Source organism: Agelaius tricolor, unplaced genomic scaffold, assembly GCF_023055355.1.
Source record: "Agelaius tricolor isolate 1412-34295 unplaced genomic scaffold, bAgeTri1.0.p SCAF_22, whole genome shotgun sequence".
Classification (NCBI taxonomy): Eukaryota; Metazoa; Chordata; class Aves; order Passeriformes; family Icteridae; genus Agelaius; species Agelaius tricolor.
In genome coordinates, this window is record NW_027269282.1 from 4,010,632 (window position 1) to 4,033,082 (window position 22,451).

Below are 22,451 nucleotides of genomic sequence, written 5' to 3' on the forward strand. Positions count from 1 at the left end.
TCTTTCATCTACAGGAATGTATTTTTTTCCTGGAAAACTGAATTGAAAGCAACGGAAAGCAAACTAATTTTCTATATAATGCTCTTTGGCTTACAGAGCTTGATTTTCAGCACAAGTATTCTTTTTACATCAGAAAAATATATTTACACTTACCTATAAGTAAATACTTAATAAGGTCCTCAAATACTCATTTGAATAGTCAATGGAATTCACTTTTCCTACGTTTGTTTTCAGAGAATATTCAGTGAAAGATACTGGCACCATTTTTGACCAAGACAGGGCACATTAAGCTGTTTCTAAGAATTTAAACTGACCCAGTGACACACACAGAAAGGGAGCATATGACCTCTTTCATCTACTGAAATTATACTTTGCAGTTAAAAGAAAAGTTTTCCAGGCAAAGTCCAAATGATTAAACTGTGTCCATTTCCACATTATTGAGGAATTTCTCAGTGTTCTCTGAATTAGGAACATTATGATTACTTCACCCCTTCTATAAAAAAAGTGCACCTGAGAAAATCACATATTGAGCAGGGAAAATTTATGGAGATAAAAACATGCCTACATTTGTTATATAAAATATTTCCCTTGAATTATTTTTCCCCCACCTTAAATTTAGTGGGGGAGGTGAGAATGGGGGGAAGAAGAGAAACATTTGAGAAATGACATGGGGTATCTCTGTTGGGTTACCTATATAGCCTGAGACTTTTCCAAGGAGCTTTTCACTTCCTCCTGAAGAAGTGCATGAAAATTATCTGCAGGAGCTCATGGCACTGCTGTCTTTACACAATCACCAGCAAAGGTGACCTCAACCTCATACACTTGGGATGTGAATATTGACACTGGGCTGGGATCTGGTGGTGTAAGTCATCAAAAGCTTCCCATTTGTAGGTAAACAGCTTCCACCCCAAAAGCCCAGATGAGATGAGGGGGTTATCTCTGGAATTTTCCCAACAGGAAAAGAAAAATCCTGAGGTCCTTGACTCTCTTGACCTTCCTGCCCCTGCAGAAGCAGTTCTGTCCCAAATACAGCATAGGGAGAGCACATGGGAGGCTCTGTCCTGGCTTGGGCTGCTCCTGTTGGAGATGCTTGGCATTGACATCCCCCAGAGCTGCTGGAGAGCTGCAACTTCCCTCCTTCTTCCACCTAAATCTCCACCTGTTTCCTCCATCTCCTGCTCCCCACTCACCCCACATCAGGGGCACCCCAGCACAGCTGCCCTGGGCTTGTGCCTGCCATAGGCAGCTCCAGCAGCCGGCGTGCAGTCACAAGAGAACACTCCAGCACTGAGGGACACGATGGGAGGTTAAATTAAGTTCTTACAGGCCCTTTAAAAGGAAGGAATTACGTTTTAGGGCATATCCTAAAATATCCTGTTCCTTCTGAAAGTACTTTTATGTTCCCCAAGGAGAGAAAGTACAGGACTAAGTAAAAGTGTTATTGTGTTACCAGCACTGAGAATTAGGGATTAAGGGCTCTTACATTAACTGTTGTTTGATTTAAGATACAGCCAAAAAAAACTCCAAGTGGCACAAAAATCATTTTACTGCATCAACTTTCATATGCATTTAAAATTCCAAAATAATTACTTTATCACCCAGTGCTGCTATTTGAATTGGAATCAAGGTCCATTTTCATTTAACACAGAAATGTCAATTAGAGCTCTGGGAGTCATTGATTTTTTGGTTTGCTGGCCAGGTATAAAAAAATAATTGACGAAAAAAAGCACCTTGTGTCAGTCTTAATTTTTTTTTCCTCCTTGGAAATGTAAACCTGAATGCAGCTTTGCATCTGGATGAACAGGATCTAGTACACACAGCTTTTAAGATAACAGCAGTTACCTAAATATAGGCAAAACCAGTTTGAGATGCTGTGCATTCCCATACCTGGACATCAGGTGGGACACAGTTCCCACAGGATGCCCTCACTCTGTGAAGCAGCAGTCAGGGGTAATGCCATCTCAGGTGTCCAGCACACTGAGTCAAGGTTTTTGTATCACTGGATCATTTTAAAATGTAGAATATAAGAACTGGAAATCCATTCCAAAAATGCTGCCTGATTCAAAACAAGAAAATGTTGCATTTAAACTTTCACAACTTGGGCTTGTTGAGGGCTATTTCTCAGGAGCCTTGGAATCAAAGGAAAATCAATGTGAACCTACCAGATGCTCTGGCCAAGCTACAAGAGCACTTTCCAGAGAAAGCAGTCTTTAATGGGGCAGTTTCGTTCCCCTGGCTGGAGCTCTGCACAACGTGAGGGCTGTATTCACTCTGACGTGGTATGAAAGGCCCAGGGGATGTGAGATTGTCCAAGGCCAATGCTGACCTTGCAGCCCTTCACATGTAAAGCTGTGTCACAGCTGACTGGGTCTCTAACCCCTCCAGAATGAATTAAGGACTTCTGACCTCCTGGCTTCCCCCTCTGGACTGACTTCGCCGTGGCCGCCAGGTTAGGGAAATACAAACATCTTATCTGAAGCCAGGAGGAAAGGGAGAAACCCATTTTCTATTATAAAGTAGTGTATTAAGAAGATTGAAAGCTATAACCCGATTGCTTTACACAGTTTATAGCCTCTCTATATTGCATGAATGCCAGTTGCAAGTGTCAGAGCTCTTCCATTATTCTCCTTAATCTCCCCTTGTGATGGGATTTGCATATCCCACCTGTCAGTGGCAGAAGCTCCTCACCATCTCCCAAACTCTTTCACAGAGACCAGCATCACACAATGACAAGCCTTTCTTCCAGTCCTCACAGATTCTCTTTCACTTACTGCTTTCTCTCAGAGCACGGCTCTTCTTATTAACAATTTCCCATGTATCCTATTTCATATTCTGTATATGAAAAGCCTGTGTTTTATCCAGTCAAGAAATATATCTAGAGATGGATTGCAACACAGAAGAAAGAAATACTATGCCTGTTGAGTCATTTTTTTGAAAATTCAAACACACACACACACACACAAGAAAATAAATACAAAAAATCCTCAAGACCTCTGGTTAAAGGAATAAAGTCCTACACAGTTACAGGAAATTTAGAGGAAGTTTTATATCTAGATTGGATATGAAGTATTTTATTATCCAACAGTACTCAATATAATCAAGACAAAAATTTGAAACAAGGGACTTTTAGCAATATTTTAATTTGATTTGATTTTTTCCTCTGGTTTAAATTCCCATTTTTGTTTCCTCACGTTTTATTCAGCCCTTCCAAAATATATTCTTGGTAGCTCTAGCAAGAGATTAGCCTGAAACAGTCACAGCATCCAGTGCATTATACTCTTAATACTATTATATATTCTTGTAATTTGCACATAATACAGACTCCGTCTCACTGAATTATATTAATGCCAACATCCTCCTTGCATGAATCTTTTCTGGCAGCTCTTTTCAGCACCCTAGGAATCAATCCCAATATGAAGAAACTGACACTGGGGTCATTCCTCACCGTGGGTCTCACTGAGCATCTGGCTCTGGGCTCCACATCCACACTCATTACCTTAAAATTCCTCCTTTATAATGATTCAATTGTCACAGGGTATCACAGCATCAGGCAATAAAATGCTGGTCACTCCTGGGATGATGCTGGCCCCCTGTTAGTTTTACTTTGGAGCCACAGCTCTGCCAACAAGAGAAAGGCAGAGGCTATCAACTATGTCCTCTTGCATGAATATGACATTTGGGCAAAGTCTCCAAGTGAGATGTGAAAAAAAACATTTTGATTATGGTCCCCCATTCTAGACTGAACAGAACACTGGCAATTTAAGGTACTTTAGGGCCATGCCTTTATTGCCTTACTTGTAAAAAAACAATATATTTGTTATCATCTTCATTCATCAAAAAAAAAATCAGATTCAAATTCGAGTTCTTGGGAACCTGACTCTAGAAATTCAGAGTTCACTGTCCAAAACCTGTTGTACAAGCTGATACAGAAAGAAGAGTGCTTGCTTGATTTAGCAAACCAGAGGCTGAAAGGGAGTATCATCACTGCCTGTAAAATAATTCCAGGGAATGTAAGTGCCAGGGAGGGAAAATAACTTCAATTAAAAGGAACACACACAAATGAAAAAAAAATTAATCTAAATTGCCCAATGGCAACATTAGAACAGAAATCAGAGTAGTTTCCAACAGTCAGAAAAAAGGCTTGGAACAGCTACCTAAAAAGGAAGAAGGAAATAGAAGGGTGAAGAATGGAAGGATGTACATGTACATGTTTGATCAGTCATGGTTGTTTGTACATGTTTTAGTTTGATCAGTCATAGCTGTTGGATGCAGTACTATGTGCCATTCTTGAAATTCCTCATTTTTACAAAGTAGGTCTGAACACTTCAGCTGAAAATCCAACAAGAGTTTCTTCACAATTGCTTTGTCCAGGATGAAATACAGTGCATTGGAAATACATAGGTGCACTATTATTCTGCCTTACCTGTGCCCACTTTGTCCTGTCAGTAACATTAAGTAACATCCTGCAAGCAATACCTAATGCAGAGTTTCATCTTGCCTAAAAGCTCTCCCATATGAGACCTAACTCTTCCCCTGTTGTAATAACCTGACAAGAGCAATGATGACCTTGCAGGCTTCATCCTGCACTGGACCCTTCAGCTGTATCAATTTCTGCTGTGGATGGAATATAAAACCTGTCTGGCCATGGTTGTTTTGAGACCCCTCTGTGTCTCCATGAGTCTGATGAGCATCTGCTGCTGTAGAGGACCTCTGAGAAGCTCAGCTTTGTCTTTCCCACCATGTAAATCACAGAAGCTCGAACCAGCTGTTTAAAGGTATCGTGCTCACATAAAAGCCAATCCCCAGGTACAAGGCCAAGTACATGCTCAAATTCTCTGCCACACAATTTGAGATCTACACCAACATCCAGCCCAGGAAAGCACTTTGTCCAGTGCAAGGCAACAGCAAACTGCTATGATAATAACTGACACTGTGAAACCCATGTTGCTTTCTTTCACAGCACCTCATTATAGCACCAGCTCTAGCACCAAGGCACTCACTCAATCTCCTTTACCTTTCAACCTCCTGCAATTTTTTTTTTCTTTCTCCAGAATACTTTCAAATTAACAAAGAAGGCACTGATCTTGCTCCAAGCCAGCTTAGGATAGAAGCAATCTTCATTTTTTGTAAGCCCTGCAAAGCATCTCTATCCCAAAAGCTCATTATGGACATCACCTAGAGTCTTGCTTCTCTCCATTAAAGCCAGGTCTCTCCTTTAGCTCCACACATAAATCTCTGCTAGCTCTTTTTCCCTAGTCTATAGCATGGCATTAAAGGAGCTATAGAGACTCCAAACCTACAGTGTCAGGACACACTGCATCAGCAACACACTTGGGATCTCCATGAGCTAGGGAACCTGCCAACTTCAACACCACTGATGACATTTCTCAGTGGTGCAATAAGGAGGAGATGTCACTTGTGTATCTTGCAGCAGAGATTTGAGAAAGATTTCAGGTCATATGAACTTTTACTCCAGTTTTATAGGGGCCAATGGAAAGATGCTCAGGATGCATCAATGCAGGTAAGTGCTGCCAGGACCCATTTACAGACTCAATAGTCTAGGCTCTTATTATATTGTCAGAATGATTTCAGGCAAGGTGCTGGCTTGGGCCAGTTGACACCTCCTTGGATGATCCCAGCCAGTCCAGCACTCAATGCAACCAGGGACCCTTTTCACCCACTTTTGCTGCAGCTGCTCTTCTTTGTCTTGCAGACTGAAAGAGCTCAGGATTGTGGAGATGCAGGACAGCTTTGTGTGGCCTCACTCACCTGCACTGGAGTCAGAAAAAGCCTGAGGCCCACCTGTATTTTAACATAACACTGGATACGCTCCTGATTTCATCCACATCAATCATTTGAGAAGCCAGTCTTGCTACACCTATGCTCTCCTCTGGGCAACTCCTGCTGACTCCATCAGTGAAACAAGGTACAGAGGAGAGATTAGAGAATATGTGAAATGTGTCACTAAAGATGAGCAGAGCATGCTCCAAGTGTCTGGATGTAAATGTGGATCTGGAGAGCAAGCTGTCCAGGGAATACCTAAAATCACTGATGAGCCAAAATAAGCACTGATCTAAAAAAATTTATGTTGATGGAGTTAGACTTGGACAACTTGTACTATTATTTCTTATTCTTACTGTACTTGTGGCTTAGCATACAGCAAATTCAGAGCAAAATGCCATCAGTTCAGTGGTGCACACACTTAATATAAAATCACAGCCTAGCCTGAGAGAAGCTGCAAATGCCCAGAAGAATCCCATACAGAATTCAGGAGTCCTTTCTCTTCCACAGCAGTATTGCAATTATATCCACACCACTACCAAAATAAGGATACAAGAAACCACAGTGAGGCCGACAGGATAATGTACACTGCAATACAAAAAACTTGATGATGACAATGCTTTAATTTTCCAGTTTTTCCACTTAACAGGATTTCAAATATTTTGAGCTTTATTTTTGTTTTTCCTGTCCTCACACAGATACTGCAAACTATGATCTTCACACTGTCCCTCTGCCTGGGCAAAGGCAAAAGTTGTTTGACAGCAGCACTTCCAGAGCACACAAGAATGAAAACGAGCAGAGGTGTGTTGCATCCCTGTGCCACAGCATGGAAACTCCAGCAGGAAGCCAGCAGCTGCAGCTGTTGGAGTGCAGGGCACTGGGGTTACACAGCATCCTCACAAGCAGCACACTGGGATCCTCTGCAACTTCCATGCAGGCAAAACTACATATTCTGTACCCTAAAGGAAGCATTTCACCCCAAGCCCATCCCACCCCCAGCTCCAGCACTGATGGGAACCCAGAACCTCCACACAGTGACAATGGGTCGGTGCCACTTTGGGCTCCCTCTGAACACACCATTGCTTCAGCTGAGCCTGGACAAGCCTGTTGTGCATCCAAGTCCTGCTGGGACCCAGCTTCACTCTGTGTTGAGAGGGGGCTGCAAGCAGAACACAAAACAGAACAGCACTGCCAGAGCCCCCACAGTGAAGGGGGAGCATAATATCCCTGTACATGATGCAACCTGCAGCTCTTTGGGAAGGACAGTCACAAAATGTTTCCCCCTGAAAACATTTGTACACCAACACACGCAGAAAGTAAATCAGTCTCTGACAACAGCAGTCCACACTACTACCACAGTGGGCAGAAATACATAAACAAATATATGTGTACCTAAACACATAGGTAACAATAGATGTGTCTTGAAAAATATTCAGGTGAAACATAATGTCAGTGATAGAGCAGAGAAACTGCTGCCTGCTGGATGGCTTTTTATATCAGAATCTTTTTTCTTTAGCAAATGGGTCACTTGAAACCAGTGTCAGTCTCAATTCAATTTGTATGAACAGACCTGAGTTCCTACAAGGCAGCTTCTGTTCACACAACTATTTAAGAATAGTCTAGCTGAGTTGTGAAGAAAGGGGAAAGTCCTTCAAAATGGGAATGACAACTATTCCCTTGTCAATTAATTGATTAAAAACTTCCTGATGAGACCATAAAACCATGTCCCAATTAACTAGGGCTGAACCCCACAGTGAAGTCCTTACGACATCCGCTGCAATTTAAATTGAGTAGCTCAGTACGATCTATACCAAAAGGAATTCATAATGACTAGACTATAATTTCAAAATGTTATCAGTCTCCTAGTACTGAAAGCTGAGAGGGAGGCCAAAGATTTCTGCCAAGCAGCCAGAAACCTCCTGGCATTACAGCTGCAGACACCTTAGAGGAGAGCCTGAGTCCCTGTTTCTCCTGGGAACTTGCATGGGCAACAGTCACGGAGTGGTGGCATCCCTTTCTCCCTCATTAGCATTCTGCTCGGTGTCTCTAAGAGGCAAAGTTGGAGAATCCCGACAGACAGATCCCTCCACTTCTGCTGGTCCACAAGCAGAGTTAAGGGCAGGCACAGAGCCCTCCAAGCTATTTACCCTTGCCTTCCCTGAGCCTCAGCCCTCAGCTCCAGGTATGACAGCAGCAGAGGCTGGAGGGATACAGTGCCCAAGTTAACCTGGTAACTTTGATGTCATGACTATGGCTCCAGCCTGGAAATCAGTTCCCTACTTCTCTGGCCAGTTTTGTTCTGCTTGGCTCAAGTCAGAGCTGTTCTGATGCTATTCCTGAGACACATGCAGGTTATGAGGAAGAAACAAAACTCCCCTGTTTAACACCTTGGTGGCAAGAGGCAAAAAGCAGCTTTATCCCCTACACAGAGACACCTCGGAGGCAAAGTCCTGAAGCCCTCCAGCATCTCTGCATCAGCAGGGCCTGGGGATGAGCCCTTGGGCTGATGTGGGCCCCCACAGCTGGCAGGAGGAGAAGCAGCAGCAGAGGGGCTTTCCCTGGGCATCCTTCCAGCTGGGCCTGCCAGGCTGCCCGTGTGGGTTATCCTGGGGAGAAGGCTGGATGCATCCAGGAGCATCCCCCTAAGGAGACCCTTCCCGTCCGCCGCGGGCGGGGGCAGCGCTGGATGCCGCTCTGCTCCGGGCCGGGGGACACGGGGGCCGGGAGGGGGATGCGCTCAGCGGGCGGGCGGGGAGCGGAAACTTTTTCTACTCCACAAGAATGGCCCTTTTGAAGCCCTTCTGCCCCACTGCACACTGCTAAGCGAAGCCAATCCCCGGCGCCCGGAGGCGCAAAATCCCCTTCGAAGAAGAAAAACCCAGCACCCCCCACCCCCGATTACACACACACGGGGGAGCGGGGGGGGGAAGAAAAAGAAGGGGAGAGGGGGAGAAATAAGGGAAGCACGGAGGAGCCGCCCCCGCCCGCGGTACTCACGCTGCTGTTGTGGCCGGACCAGTGCACCATGGCCTGGTTGTGCGCCGAGTCTCCGGCCAGGGCGAAGGTGGTGCTGGCCAGCCGCAGCTCCTCCAGCCCGAAGCGGGCGGCGCCGCCGTCCCCCGGCTCCCGCCCCGCGGCGCCGCCCGGCCCCGGCCCCGGCCCCGCCGAGCCCCGCGGGCTGCGGCCCCAGCGCCGCCGCACCGAGCCCGGCCCGGGGCCGCCCGGCCTGGGGGGGCCCTGGAGCGGTCGGTCCTCGGCCGGAGCCGCCGCTGCCGCTCGGGGACGGCGCTCCCCGGCCACTTTCTCTGGCTCCCTCGGCACTCGCCGTGTCTCCCAGCCGCTGGATTGCATCCCCGCGGGAGCAGGGGCGAGGGTCGCCTGCAGCCCGGCATCCTCCGTGCCGGCCTCTTGCCCTCTCTCACCTCCCTTCTCCCCGAGGAACCTCCTTTGCTCCTCTTCTCCTCTGTCGGTCCTCAAGTGCATCAGTAATCCCTGCTGCGGCTGCTGCTGCGGCTGCACCTGGGAACGGCAGGATCTGCAAGTTATTTCTGCACCGGTAAAGCCATAAGTGAAGAGGAAAAGCCATGTCCAGTACAGGAGAGCAACGTGCCAGGCTGGGTACCAGCCAGCAACTTTTTCCATCGCTGCCGACTGCTGATGAGTGCGAGGGTGAAAGAGCAAGAAGGAGAGCGCAGGAGCGAGGGAGCCGGCGCTGCCGATTCAGCCGCCGCGGGGTAAACACGGCGAGAACTCCACGTAAAGTTTCAGACTCTTCCGTGCTAGATGTAGCCGAGGGGTAGAGGAGATTACTTTCTTCCCACCTCTTTCTTCCCCCTCTTGTATCCTTTATCTTCTTTTGCACTTTTTCCTTTCGTGTCTTTTTCCCCTCTCTTCTTTCCTTTTCTTTTTCTTTTTCTTTTTTTTTTTTTTTTTTTTTCCCAAGACTGGTGTTGCTGATGAGGCTTGTGATGGAAGGCAAAGCCACAACCACACGGGGGAGGAGCTGATTTGAAATCAGAGAGAGAGGGAGAGTGAGAGGAGCGAATCCTGGCTGGTGATTTCTCCCGGCTGCCTCTGTGGAAGTCTCAGCTCGCTCCTCTCCCGCTCGCTCTCTCTGCGCTCCCTCTCACTTCGCCGCTTGTGCATCACACTCCTCCCGCAGCCAGGCCGCCCCGTGTGCCGTCAGTGGCTGGTTGCTCACTCCCCCTCTCTCGCACACACTCCGACGACGGACTTACCCCAACTTTCAAACTCGTATCATCCGATCCCTTCCTCCCTTGTGCTTCCCGTCAGCTCCAACCCCTAAAGCCTGCTCCGCAGCATGCTGAAACCTCCGCACAGCGACTGGAAGCAGATGTGCAAAGTGATGGAACAGTACATGCGTGTGTGTACAGTCTGCCCAGAGGAAATGTTTTAATTCGAATAATTAAGTGGCCTTAAAGGTCTGAGCAGGCTCTGAAATAACCCTTTCTTTCTCCCTCCTCCCGTGATTGGTGTAAGTGCACTGGAGTTGCTCAGAATAGGCACCTGTGCTTGCTTTTACAGAGGGAAAGTCGCATTTCTGCCCTCTGTTCCCTCCCCCGCCTGTGCTTCACTGTACTGTCGTGCACAGTAGCTGCCGATGCTTAAATAAATCACTCATGCACGGCAGAGATGTACCCACATAAATGCTGATGGAGACAGGGACAAGCTTTTGGAAATGAAATGACAGCACTTGGTGGAGAGGGAGATTCCCCTCCAGTGGTTTATCAGCAGAAAATAAAAAAACAAACAACCCTGGTGGCTTTAGCTGTCTCTCAGGCTTTTAGGACCAGCAATTTCCCCCGCAGGAGCTGTGCTCCTCTCTCATAGATGTCCTCCCCGCAGGGGGAGCAGTGACAGCGGTGGCCGGAGGAGATCACCAGGGGCTGCCTGCAGAGCCTGGTGCCTGCTGGCCCCGGGAGCTGCTGGTCCTGACCACAGACAGCACTGCTGGTCACTGCCTGCAGAGCAGGACAGGGCTCTGAGCTGTGACAGGCACTTCCCAATGCCCACAGCCATGAAAACTGGAGGGAATTGAAAGCTGTTCCACTGGAATTTTATTCCATCCCCGTCTGCCTGCTCCCACTCATTCCCATTTGATTTACGCGCGAGTTTATTTTTTAATTAATATTTTTAACATTTCCTTCCTGACACAGAAGACCTTATTGATTTTCTTTTCTTTTTTTTTTTTTTGGCAGGGCATTTCAGAAAACGATTTACAGATTTGTTCCACATTCTTCTAGAGATTTCACTCAAATGCTCACTAGTGACACGTCTTGGGATATTAGCACAGGACCAGAGGTGAAGGGAGACTCGCAGTAATTCAGGCTGGGCATAACTTCATGCTGCTTACAACAATGATGGATTGTCTGCAGTGTAACCACCTGACCTCAGCTAAATCTTGCAATTAACTGCATACCTGTTTCCACATCTCCCAGCTAAATGGTTACTATTAGCTACAGCCTGTCGGGTAATAACAATAATTAACACTCACGCTTAAACAGCTCCTTTCCTTTACTAAGCCCCAAACTCCTCACAAAGGCCACTTTTGGAGGAAACTGAGTCAAAGCATGATCAGCACAGTAGTAATGATTGGAGGTGGAGCTACCTTGTTGTCAGCCCAATCCTTTATCTTCTGTTCAACAGATTGAGCAGGTGGATCTATCCCAGAGGATCAACTAAAAAGTGTCACCTTCCCAGCACAAGTCTCTTAAGGAGGCTTTAATCTAAAGGAATGAAATTCAGGGATGAGTAGGTGAGACAGAAAAAGAACTTGGAAGAAGGAAATTACTAAGAGGTCAGAGGAAATTTCTCTTGGGATTGTTATAGAGGTTTGCATGTCAATGAGTGGCTAAGGCTAAGGAGAGAAACAATATAGCTGTCTCATTTAGGCAGGTGATTATCTCTGCATTGTGATGAGTGGCCATCGAGTGATAGGGAAGGAGCACACCTTCTGCACTGTGAACACACTACACCACAGAGCTCTTCAGCAAATGCACAACAATCAGTCATGGAGAGAAAATACTGGATCCATCCTAAGGACCACAGACAGGTTTTCCAGCATAGACCTTGTTGTGGGTGGACACAGGACAGACACCTACAATATGAGCCTTCCCCTGAGCCCTGTTTTCAGGAATTATCAGTTTGGGAGATTGTAACAACAGCAGAAACTGCACTTGATCCCTTACTTTTAATAGGTAATAATGTAGTGGGACTTTTAATGGACCTGTCTTCCCAAAATTTGTCTAATCTGTATTTATACTGTTGGTGTCTGAGACAAGCTGTGATAGTCAATCTTACAATCTGATTATGTGTACTTTTGAATACTCGTGGTCTGCTCTTATCTGAGAGAGACATTTTAAATCGCTGTAATCTAATCTTGCTGCCAGCCATCTTTTGCCACAGATGATGTGATGATTGAGCCATCAGAGATAAGAAAGCGGAGTCTTTGGCACAAAAGAATAATCTGCTGTCCTTTGATGTAAGGGATAGCTTTCTCAGTTGGGAGCAGGCACCGAGTTCCTGTACTCAGGCAAAAAGAAGCTGGTGTGATGTGACTGAACTCCACGGCTGTGCCCAGAGAAAGGAAAAGCTGCTTTCATTGGTACCCAGACCCGAGGCCCCACCTGATCTGATATTTCAGTACCACCCGTGCAGCTCCAGCATCTGGTGATATTTTCCATGAGAGCTGCCACACTACCTGGTCAGGAGACTGTTCTGTTTCACATGTCCAGTATTGCCTGAGGAGAGGGGATATGAGCAAGCCAGGGGAGCCATGGAACAGGAGGCAGGTATAAAACATGATACCATGAGAGCAAATTAAAATTGCAGGTTTTAGCTGGCCTCTTCAGCCTCTGCCTTTGCCAGGATGAGCAGTGGCTGTGGGTTTTCATCTGCACCTGGAGGAACTACCTCAAAGCCAGATATCTGCACATCTGGGGGAGTTTCTTGCTTCTGGGTTCAGGAAGAATAAACTGGTATCTAGGGAAGGGAGCAGATGCCATTTCTAGGTATATGTTGCAGTGGAAGCAAGCATTTTCCTGAGGATTTATATAGCCTTGAGAAGAGAACCAGGAACAGCTTGAAACATGGATGAGTACACAAATCTTCACTTGGGACTGGGCAGGTTCTGAGACAGGTGGAAAGATGGGCTTGGTCAAGGACATAAATCCTTATGACAGTGATTGCAATAATCTGCCATCTGCAGGAATCCTTTCCCCTGGAGTGTTTCATACTCGCAATCAGAGACTACTTTTGTGAAAAATGTGCTCCTGAGAGACTTCCTGGCTCCACAGCATTCCTGTCTCCTGAAACATGCTAGACGATGCACCCTGTGTGATGGAAACACCTCAGGGACTATGCCAACACTGCCTGTACTGTGATGGAAGGAAGGGAGAAAAAGGAATGAAAGAGGATACAGAGAAGGAAACAGAATTGGGTGGGCTTAACCAGCTGAGTTTCTAGTATAAAGCAGGGGGATAATATAGCCTGGCCTTTTGTGAATCTGAATGTCTTTTAGGCAAAGGAGTATAATCTTTCCCTAGTAAATATTTGTATAATCAGGATTTTTTTAATCTACACTCATTTTAAATAATGACTTTTCTCAGAGAAGACTGTGTAATGAAGGGAGACCAAGAAGAACACTGCTCCATTGATTCCTATCAAGCCATGGTGAGTGATGAATACTGTAGTTTGACATTACACATAATTCCCCCAAACAGAATCTCTGTTAAAAAACAAACAAACAAACAAATCAGGATACAACAGGTCTTGTTGCAGTTTCCCTTGGGGGGGAAAAAAGTACTTTCAGCTGTAAATATCACAAAAAGTTGAGTGTTTGTTTTGTTTTGTTTTCTAAATAGGGTTTGGATGCTTCATTCTTTAAATAAAATAGGGAGTAATTATATGTGTATATATATATATATATATATATATATATCAAACCAACTACTTCCTAGTGCTTCTTGTTTTACTGAACAAATGGAAATTATTTAGCCATATGGCTTATTTTGCAGCAATACGTTTATAGCAATAACAATTGTTACATAGGTGTTATTATAAATCAATCCTGTTACTTATACTGGGGCAATGCATTTGACAAAAAGTGACCAAAATATTTGAAAAAAATCTGTTACTGAAAGAAAACCTCTATCTTCTTTCTGCTGAGTTTCATTTCCCTTCCTCAGGCTATTTTTGGAAAGGTGATTGAACTATTTATTTTTGACACTAATAATTCCTCTAAATTAATTAACATGAAATCTATCCTTTTTTATTCCACACAATCAAATGCCAAACCAGTGCTGTCCTAAAATCAGGCTGGTGCAGCCTTTAACAAGGGCTCCTATTCATCTGCAAATGTGTTGCAATTTTGCTTTAGTTGCCATAAATATTAACAGCAAGGGCTTTTTGTTCTTGTACTCCCTCTTGCTGCAGCCTGTTGCAAAGACTGAGGTTTAAAGTTATCTCAAGAAAAGTGCAAGAATTTGATATTTTATAACTTCGAGCCATTTTGCTTTGCTAAATCCTCAGATGGGGAGTTCATACATTCATGTATCTGGCAATGAGGTTGGGGGCTGAGCAGATTCAGTCAGTGGGATTGCCTCCAAGTACAGGAAGGTGCTCAGCACCAATACCTGGTTGCAGTTTTCCTCAAATCCTGTTTATGTTGAAATATCTAGTCATGCTTATTAGCCAGCAGGTCCCTCTGAGGACAGTAGGACTTGTCTGTATTTTCTCCTCTGGAAGTTGTGTTGTGTAATTCCTGTTTCGCTTCCATTTCTGGATCCTGAGTGTTTTTACACCATCCAACCAACCACAAATGGGACAGCAAGCCCCACGCTCATGGTGCAGGGTCTGTTTTTACTCTCTGGGTTCAGACCTCCTTCCTGCTTTTACAGCTGCAGACATTCCCTGGGCCAGCTGTGCCTGGGTGATAAACCAAGGGTGGATTTGCCATAGGAGGAAGGGAGCATTGGAAGGGAGTTACCCTCTCCAGAGAAGCTCCTGCTCCCAGTCAGGTGCTGAAGCAATACTCATGTGGCTGCACAACTGCCATATCTGTGCTGGTGCTGAATCCAGCACTCTTTGCCAGAATCCTGGGACTGAATCCTGTTTCTTCTTGTGTGACATCTGCTCCTCTGTGCTGGTCTTGAATTTCACTGTTGCAGTGATCCTCTCCCCTTGTGAGCTGGAAGCATCAATCCATTGCCACCCTGTGCTCCTGAGTTTTACTCCCCTGTCAAGAATTACCATGGATTTAGGAGCGAAAAAACCCCACAGGCCGCAGAAGACAGTGGATGAGAAAATCTGCTGCTTGAAATTCCCAGCTGACATTCTCTCTTGATCAGCTTTTGCAGCCTAAGAAACCTGGAAAGCTGCCCTGAAGAGCTGGTCTTAGATTCTGCTGGGTTTCATAGTTGGTCGAGTGTAAAGTAGAATTGCAAGAACTGCACTTACATCAGGACTGCACATACTCAGCTGGTGCTCTGAGCTTGCAGCTGAGGAGAAAACTGAGCTGGAGCTCACAGATAGAATGAGCTGTATTATAACAACTTTGAAACTAGTAAACATTGGCAAAAGGAGGAAGCCTGAGGTGTATCTTGTAGTCAACTCATTCACCACTGCCAATATGAATGATAACCACAGGGATGACCCAGCAATTGTCGCATTTCATCCTGACTGTTTTAAAGCAACCCCATAATACCCAGAAGGTTTTTGCCATCAATAACTAAAATGTATGGTGTGAACACTTCCAACCACATGAAAGGCAAGAATGCAACCAGGAAAAATGAGAATGAATTTAGAAAGTCATGCTTGACCAACCTGAAGGTCTTCAGCTACTAAACAGCTGACTATTTTAACACTGGCTATTTTAACACTGGCTCCAGCACAGTCTCATGGTAAACTGAGGCTTATGGCAGGTTTTAGCAATTGACAGAGCTGTGGAATTTGGTTGCATTGCAAGTGCCAGCAACTGAGAATCAACTGGCTAGAAAACATCTGGGGTTTTCATTGGGGTTTCTCTTTGCAAATAAGGCAAACTGCATATTCTAATGTAATGCTACTACCAGTGATGGCACACACTTCCAAACAAAAATTGGAGACTGTTGTGCTATACCATCCTAAATTTGGCCATACTAGAAAAACTGGCCATTACCTGACTCTCTCTGTTGTTCCTGTGGGAGTGTATCTATTCTATATCTGACTCTCAGCAAGTTCCTTTCTCTTCTTTTTGCTGTGTGGAGATACAAAACTGCAAACTTTTCTTTCCCTGACCAACAGAGGATCTTTGCAGCTATTCACAATCATTTGCAAGTGGCTTACCTGTGTCCACTGAGTCATTTTCATTCCATCATCTTCTATTCCTTTCCAGTTCCTCAGGAGACTCATGGCTGCTGGATGCCTCTGATTGTCTTTGCAACCTTGCAAATCTGCAATTTGAAGCAGACTGATCAAGTGCAGATAATAGTTTCCTGTGAACAATAAATATCAGTCAGAGCCTGACTAGCCTTCCACAGAGTCAGGATACTTCTGTAACATAAATCTTAAAAGCCTAAAAGGCATAAAAATCATTTGTATGTTCTTTCTTTTTCAGAGAATACTGAACTTCCGTTGTCACTGGGGAAGTTCACCTGACATTCTCTCAACTCTGGGTTTATCTGCATTGACAGGACAATAAAAATTCTTGTCTATCACTCTACTGCCATCACCCTTGGCTTCTGCACTTGGTTGTGGAAGAATTTAATGGAGGTAAGAGAATAATGATGAAGAGAAAAATATTACAAACTTAATGGCCTGTGAATGGTGTTTATAGTTTGTCATCATTACAGATGGTGTTTTCTTGCTTGTGCACCTTGCTTGATTTCTCTTAGCCACAAGTGTTGATGAAGTAGAAGTTCAAAGTACAACTAAAGATAAAATTCCTAATAGAAGAAAGAAACCTTTTTACTTTAAACTACCTTTTTACTGCAAGAAAAGTAAAAAATATAAGAAAAAAATGAGAACCCTTGAGGCTGATGGAAGATGTGAGCTTGCCCATTGACAGTACTTTATTTCAGAACTGAAAAAACGACCAGAAAAAAATTTCTGTGAGGCAACTCTGTCCTGCTTCACTGATGCATTGTTTCTTAAGTCATGGTCAGAAATCCTTTTCTGGAGACAGTTACATCACTCACAGGTCAACCAGCAGAGCTTTCCATACACATGGTACACAATCAGGAGAGAAGGATCGGGCCATCAGTTAAACCTGCTCTCATTAATTCAGCCATTTCTGCCTAGAACAAGGTGGAGGATATTCACATGAATTTTGCTGCTAGGTGATAACCAGGGCAGACATCCACATCTGAGCAGCACAGTGCACAGTCAGAGACACCTTCCCAACTGGGGCATCTGTTTGGAGAGTTAGTGTTAAGAGGATCTGTCTGGCCAGAATCCAAGGCAGATGAAGAAAGGGAATCTTCCTCTCACCTTGTCTCCCTCCAGCCTGGCAGCTCCGTCAGCAGCTTCTCAGATCTGTGGCATCCAGCTCTGATTTTGTAGCTTGGTGGGACAGGGAGAGATACACCTCTAAGGAGGGAAGAGGAAACAGTCCTGAGACAGCCTGTCAGTCCTACCTTTGGTGAGAAATTTCCAGAAGGAAGGAGTTGGAATGGGTAGGGGAATATCAGGAGAAAATGCAAAGAAAATATGTATTTCTTTCTTGTCAATCTTTTCATCAAGAATCGTGTAGTGAATTTCAGGCTCCTGATGTCATGGGTTTATGTAGATTATAAATATTCTTCCTTTGTTTTCTTTCATTTCTTTTTAAAAGTAAGAAAAAATAACTAGTCTTCTTAACTGTGGAGAACGGTATGAAGACAAAGCTCCTATTTGCTCTAAATCTAATCTGAAGTGTTCCAACACAAAAAACAAAGCCAAAGCAGTAAAATGAAAATATTCCATTTGAGCATTTAAAAAAGGGTTTCTCTTTCTTTTTTTTTTTCCCTTTAAAAATAGTCCCTGGAGCTATTTTTGCCAGCCACAAAGTATATTTTTTAAAAATATTTAAAACAAGTTTATCTGTAGATACATAAAAGGGAAACAATTTTTTTTTTTTAATCTGGACAATCTGTTACAATCACCTTGAAATTAATATTAGTTTTCTGAATCTCTTTGGTCCCCTTCTTAAACTCCATTTGGCATGGAATTAAAAAAAAATCAGTTATTTGTGTGATTTAAATTAATCGAGATGTTTTCCAGGACACCTTGCAATGTAAAAATAATTTATTTCCATATTTTTGGTACTAGATTCTTTTTTGCTCACAGCTCTTAGCAATTTATCTGTGACATCTGTGGGTGCAGCACCTGAAAGATTAAAGCTCATATACAAATATTTGCTTCTGGTAAACAGGGCACTGATAATGTAATTTTAGGGTTAAACTTGATATTAGGTATAAATGAACTCTATAAAATAATTTCAAAATAGTTAAAAATTATGTCAGATTTTTATCAAAACCTTGAACAAAAAAGAGAAAGAAATCCCCTCCTCATCAGTAAAAAACCCTTTCATCTAGAAAAATGAGATTTATTAAATAAGGATGATGAAAAAACAATAACTCTGTCAGTTTAATACATGTATACACACACAAAGGTCAATAAATAGCCCAAGTAATGGAAGGAACTCATAAGCAATGCTTCTGCTGATTTCATTGCAAGCATTCCCTGAGATTATATTTATTTTTGTGAGTCTTGTTGCTTGGAAAGCTCTGTGTGTTTAATATCTATTCTCACATCGAGAAAGCTTAGGGGAAAATCTCCATTTGCATTTACTTTCATGTAATTAATAATAATTCAGGGTTTGTGCCTTTCTTATGCCAAAACCGTGCTTGCCAGTGTTTGCAGCATGTATTAGTCCAAGTCTGAATCACTCTGATTTTCCCCTCTGTTTGAAACAATGTTTGTTCAAAAGATATGAAGTGTGCTTCTCTTTTGTCTTCATTCAATCCAGACTAGATTTGAACATTTTTATCCAGACTCCTGGATATTCTGTTTTAAAATGGCTTCAATTTTCCAGTCTGACCAAGTCTCCGTGTGCATTTTGGTTCCCTTATGCCTGATTGCAATCAGTGGGAGTCTCATCATTGATTTCCATGGAATTGGGATCAAGTTCATTTGCAGAATAACAGATATGTTTGCTGTCATGGAATAAGCCAGATCTCAGGGCAGCAGCATCCAGGGAACTTGAGAGAACAAGGAATAAATTCAGAGTCTCTGATCTTGCTTGGGAGGAACCTAAGCAAGTCCTGCTTTATTAGTGGTGACTGCCCTAAATAACACATCTTGAGTGTCTGCCCTTTAACTGCAATAAAAGCTTCTTTTCTCACTCAGGCTCTCCCAGTAGTCAGCTCATTTTAGTATTTTTTATGAAGCCTCTGTCTTCTGCAAGATTTCCTTCCCATGATTTCAAATACTCATTGACACACTGGGTGTTTTAGTGTTTTCAGCATCTGTTGACTCTTTGAGGTTCAAACTGCATCTTTTATAGTTTGGTTCTTTTTTCACATTCCAAAAGAGGTAAAAAATTAAAAAAACAAGACATGGGCCCTGGATTGTTTTTTTGTTTTGTTTTGTCAGGTAGGTGCATCATTCTGCACAATCTTATTGAGTCTTTGTTGTTGTTTTTGCCAGACAACATAATTATCGTGATTGGTGGGTGGCCAACAAAGTTTTAATTAGATCCAGGGGGATTTAAGCAGGACTATGTATTAAAAAAAATGCAAAACAACGTTGCTAGAATTATTGTTTTTTATGTTGTGAGGCATCCTCTGTAAAATATGATGTTGCCTCTTTGCATTTCCAGTTCTGCCCTCTCTTCTCCTGCCTTGCTCTTTCCCTTGGTTCACAGGGAGTGGTGAACTGGCATTAACATCCTTACACTGAGCCAACCCTGCCAAGCTGCTGCTGCTAGAAAATGTCCAGCAGCTCAGCCCCTGCCAAACAGAGCCATTGATCCTCCAGCTTGTGCCAGTTCAAAGGAGCATAGCATGCATATCCAGCTTTGTGGAAGGGCTGACAAGTGATTTGGGGCAGGCGGCTGGCACGGACATCAGTGAGCAGCACTGAAGGAAGGGAGAGGACTCCACTCAGGAGATCTTTCTGGCTGGTTATGGTTATTAGCTTTTGACTGGAAAAGGGCTGTTTTTTATTTATTCAGTAATCTAAAAATATCCTGGTAATGAATTAACCTGAACAGGGGGAGGGGGGACAAAAAACCACGCATATTGATTTTCTAAAAGCAGGCAGGAATGCTGTTATTTTCCAATTAACGTTCATCATTAGAGAACAATCCAGCTGGAAAGAACCAGCTAAGCAATTCCAAGCTTTTTGCTTTTTGCACTTTTTCTAGTGATATTTTTCTCATTTAACTTCTTAAAAAAGAAAGACCCTAATAACAATTTAGGCCACTTCTTTGGCTAATGGGGATTAACTTTTTGTGGGCTCCAGTGGCGTGGCTATGGAATAACTATGGTACAAATCCAACTGTTCCTGCTGAATCAGAAGGCATGCCCATCTAATAAAGGCTGACCCTGCTCCAGTACTGGAGAAACGTGTGAGACAAACCATCTGAATGCAGTATTCATGATAAGGAAGCTTTTCTATGAAACTCAGAGCAGATCTGGGTTTCTGGTGAGACTGGTGATGAGTTCTAATCTGATTTTGGCTGAGTCACCCTTTTATTTCCACTTCTCTGTTTTATTCTGTCTGGTATAGTGTGCATGGCTTGGCCTACTCAAGGCTCACCAGATTCAATAGTAAACAATGAGTAAAAATGACATTATCACATCCAGCCCCTTAAGTCCCCTTTAGTGGCCACTGAGTGCAGCTGAATGCTGTGACCAGGAGCAGCCTCCACCACAAACCCAACAGCAGCTCAGGGCCACACCACTGGCTCTCCACTGGAAGCTGTAACTCAAGTTATGCACCCAAAGCAAGGAGCACTGATAACAGGGAAGCAGACTGGAAGCAGGGAAATTACCACTTTCTGTGTAAACACGTGCAAACACGGGTCAACAGGCATCTGCATAAATTGAGATCCTTGCTTTTTAAACAGGTTTCTGAGGTTCTATCTGAGTTTTCAAGTTTTCTATGCTTCCTGAATTTTTATCTTGCTCTCTTGCAGGTTGCCCTTTTCAAATTATTAACTTTTGCAGGGGTGAATTCTACTGAGTTTAAGCAACAGCAGAGGTCGTCTGGCCAACAGCATATGCTGTATTTCCATGTAATTTGTTCCTTTTTTCCCAAATGCTCCAGGGAATCTGGCTGCAGACAGTTCATACTGGGACTTTACCTGGTTGTGGAAAAAAGTGCTAAAACAGAATTCAGCTTGGACTTGGCAAAGCATTTGGAAAAACTACAAGCATGCATTACTACTATAGTGAGACAGAAATTTTGCCAGATATTTCTGAACAGTTTTGCATAAATTTCAATATATATGGTCTTATTTAGCAAATGTTTGTTTAGCTATCACTGTAGTTTTCCTTTAAGGGTGTAGGAAGGGCCCAGGGAGAGCGACAAAACCACCAGCTTTTGCTGAGGGATGATTTGCCCCGCAGCCATACTGTGTGTTTAGAGTCTGGAGACAAATTTTAGGGCCTGGATTTATTTATAGTGTTTAATAGATGCTTTGATAATTACTTGCATGGGAGTGGAAAACAAATTCTCCAGATTAAAAACCATAAAGAAAGCTTGTTTGGATTAGCATGATCAACTGAAAACATCCATTTGATTCTTGGTGTATATATATAATTTACTGAGCTGCAAAATAAACACACTCTACTGTTTCTCTGTTGAAGGCTCCAGCTGTAAATATTTCATTACTTTAAAAATGTGTTGCTATTAGATAGGTCTCTTAATATTCAGCAGAATCAAGTTTTAAGAGATAAAAAAAAATAAATAAAATAAAATAAAATAAAATAAAATAAAATAAAATAAAATAAAATAAAATGTAGTTTCTGTTTCCTGAAAAACCTTTTTTAAACATAAAGTTTCAATTGGGTGGAAATTGCTTTTCCACCTCTTGGGTGCCAGCAGAATCATCCCACAAGTAAGTAGGGGTTTTTTAATTAGCTTTGAAGGCATAATCAACCCCTGCTCTTATGAGGACAGGTGTAATCACATCATGACCTGGTCTGTTTCCTCCTGTCCTGCTTGCAGTTCATCATCAGCTCTAAGGAAAATAGGTCTGGTCCTCATTACCACACAAGGGGACAAAGTCTAGATAAGGAAAGGGGGAAATTCATCAGGCAAATGGAAACATCATCCACAAGAGGAGAGAGAAGCAGAGCACAGACTCCCTCTGTTCATAAAGTGCTGAAAATAGTCATAAGAAGCTTGGGAAAAAAGACTTGTGACAAAGGCTGGGGGGGTTTCATGGCACCAGGGTCCCATGGGGCCATTGCAGAAAGACAGGCAGTGACCTGGTGACACCAGCATCAGAGCTTCTCTTTATACAGCCAGGACACCTCTGTGATCCTCCTGCCTCGCTTGAAATGGACAAAAACCCTGCTTTTGTAGAGGATTTCAGGATGATTTCTTCCTGACTTTGAAGAGGAAAAAAAGAAGGAATTCTTTGGTGCTTTTCCAGTGTTGGAGTGCTTTTTCTGGAGGAAAAA

At 43.5% G+C, this 22,451-nt stretch overlaps 1 protein-coding gene and 1 long non-coding RNA gene across 4 annotated transcripts in view; one reads left to right on the forward strand and one right to left on the reverse strand.

The window, feature by feature from the left end:
• SORCS1 (sortilin related VPS10 domain containing receptor 1) overlaps window positions 1-10,301 on the reverse strand; it is a 260,557-nt gene extending 250,256 nt beyond the window's left edge. Inside the window, exon 1 of one of the 3 annotated variants that reach the window (XM_071446302.1) lies at window positions 8,779-10,301. In XM_071446302.1, the coding sequence (XP_071302403.1) occupies window positions 8,779-9,423 (645 nt within the window). In that variant the 5' untranslated portion in view covers window positions 9,424-10,301. The remainder of the gene's footprint in view (window positions 1-8,778) is intronic. The other 2 variants (XM_071446300.1, XM_071446301.1) reach the window with 2 other exon arrangements.
• On the forward strand, window positions 9,404-21,624 carry LOC139599215 (uncharacterized). The gene is made up of 4 exons (XR_011682191.1): window positions 9,404-9,537; window positions 11,001-13,473; window positions 16,397-16,551; window positions 21,091-21,624. It is a non-coding gene; the product is annotated as an uncharacterized lncRNA (long non-coding RNA).
• The last annotated feature ends 827 nt before the right edge of the window (window positions 21,625-22,451 follow it).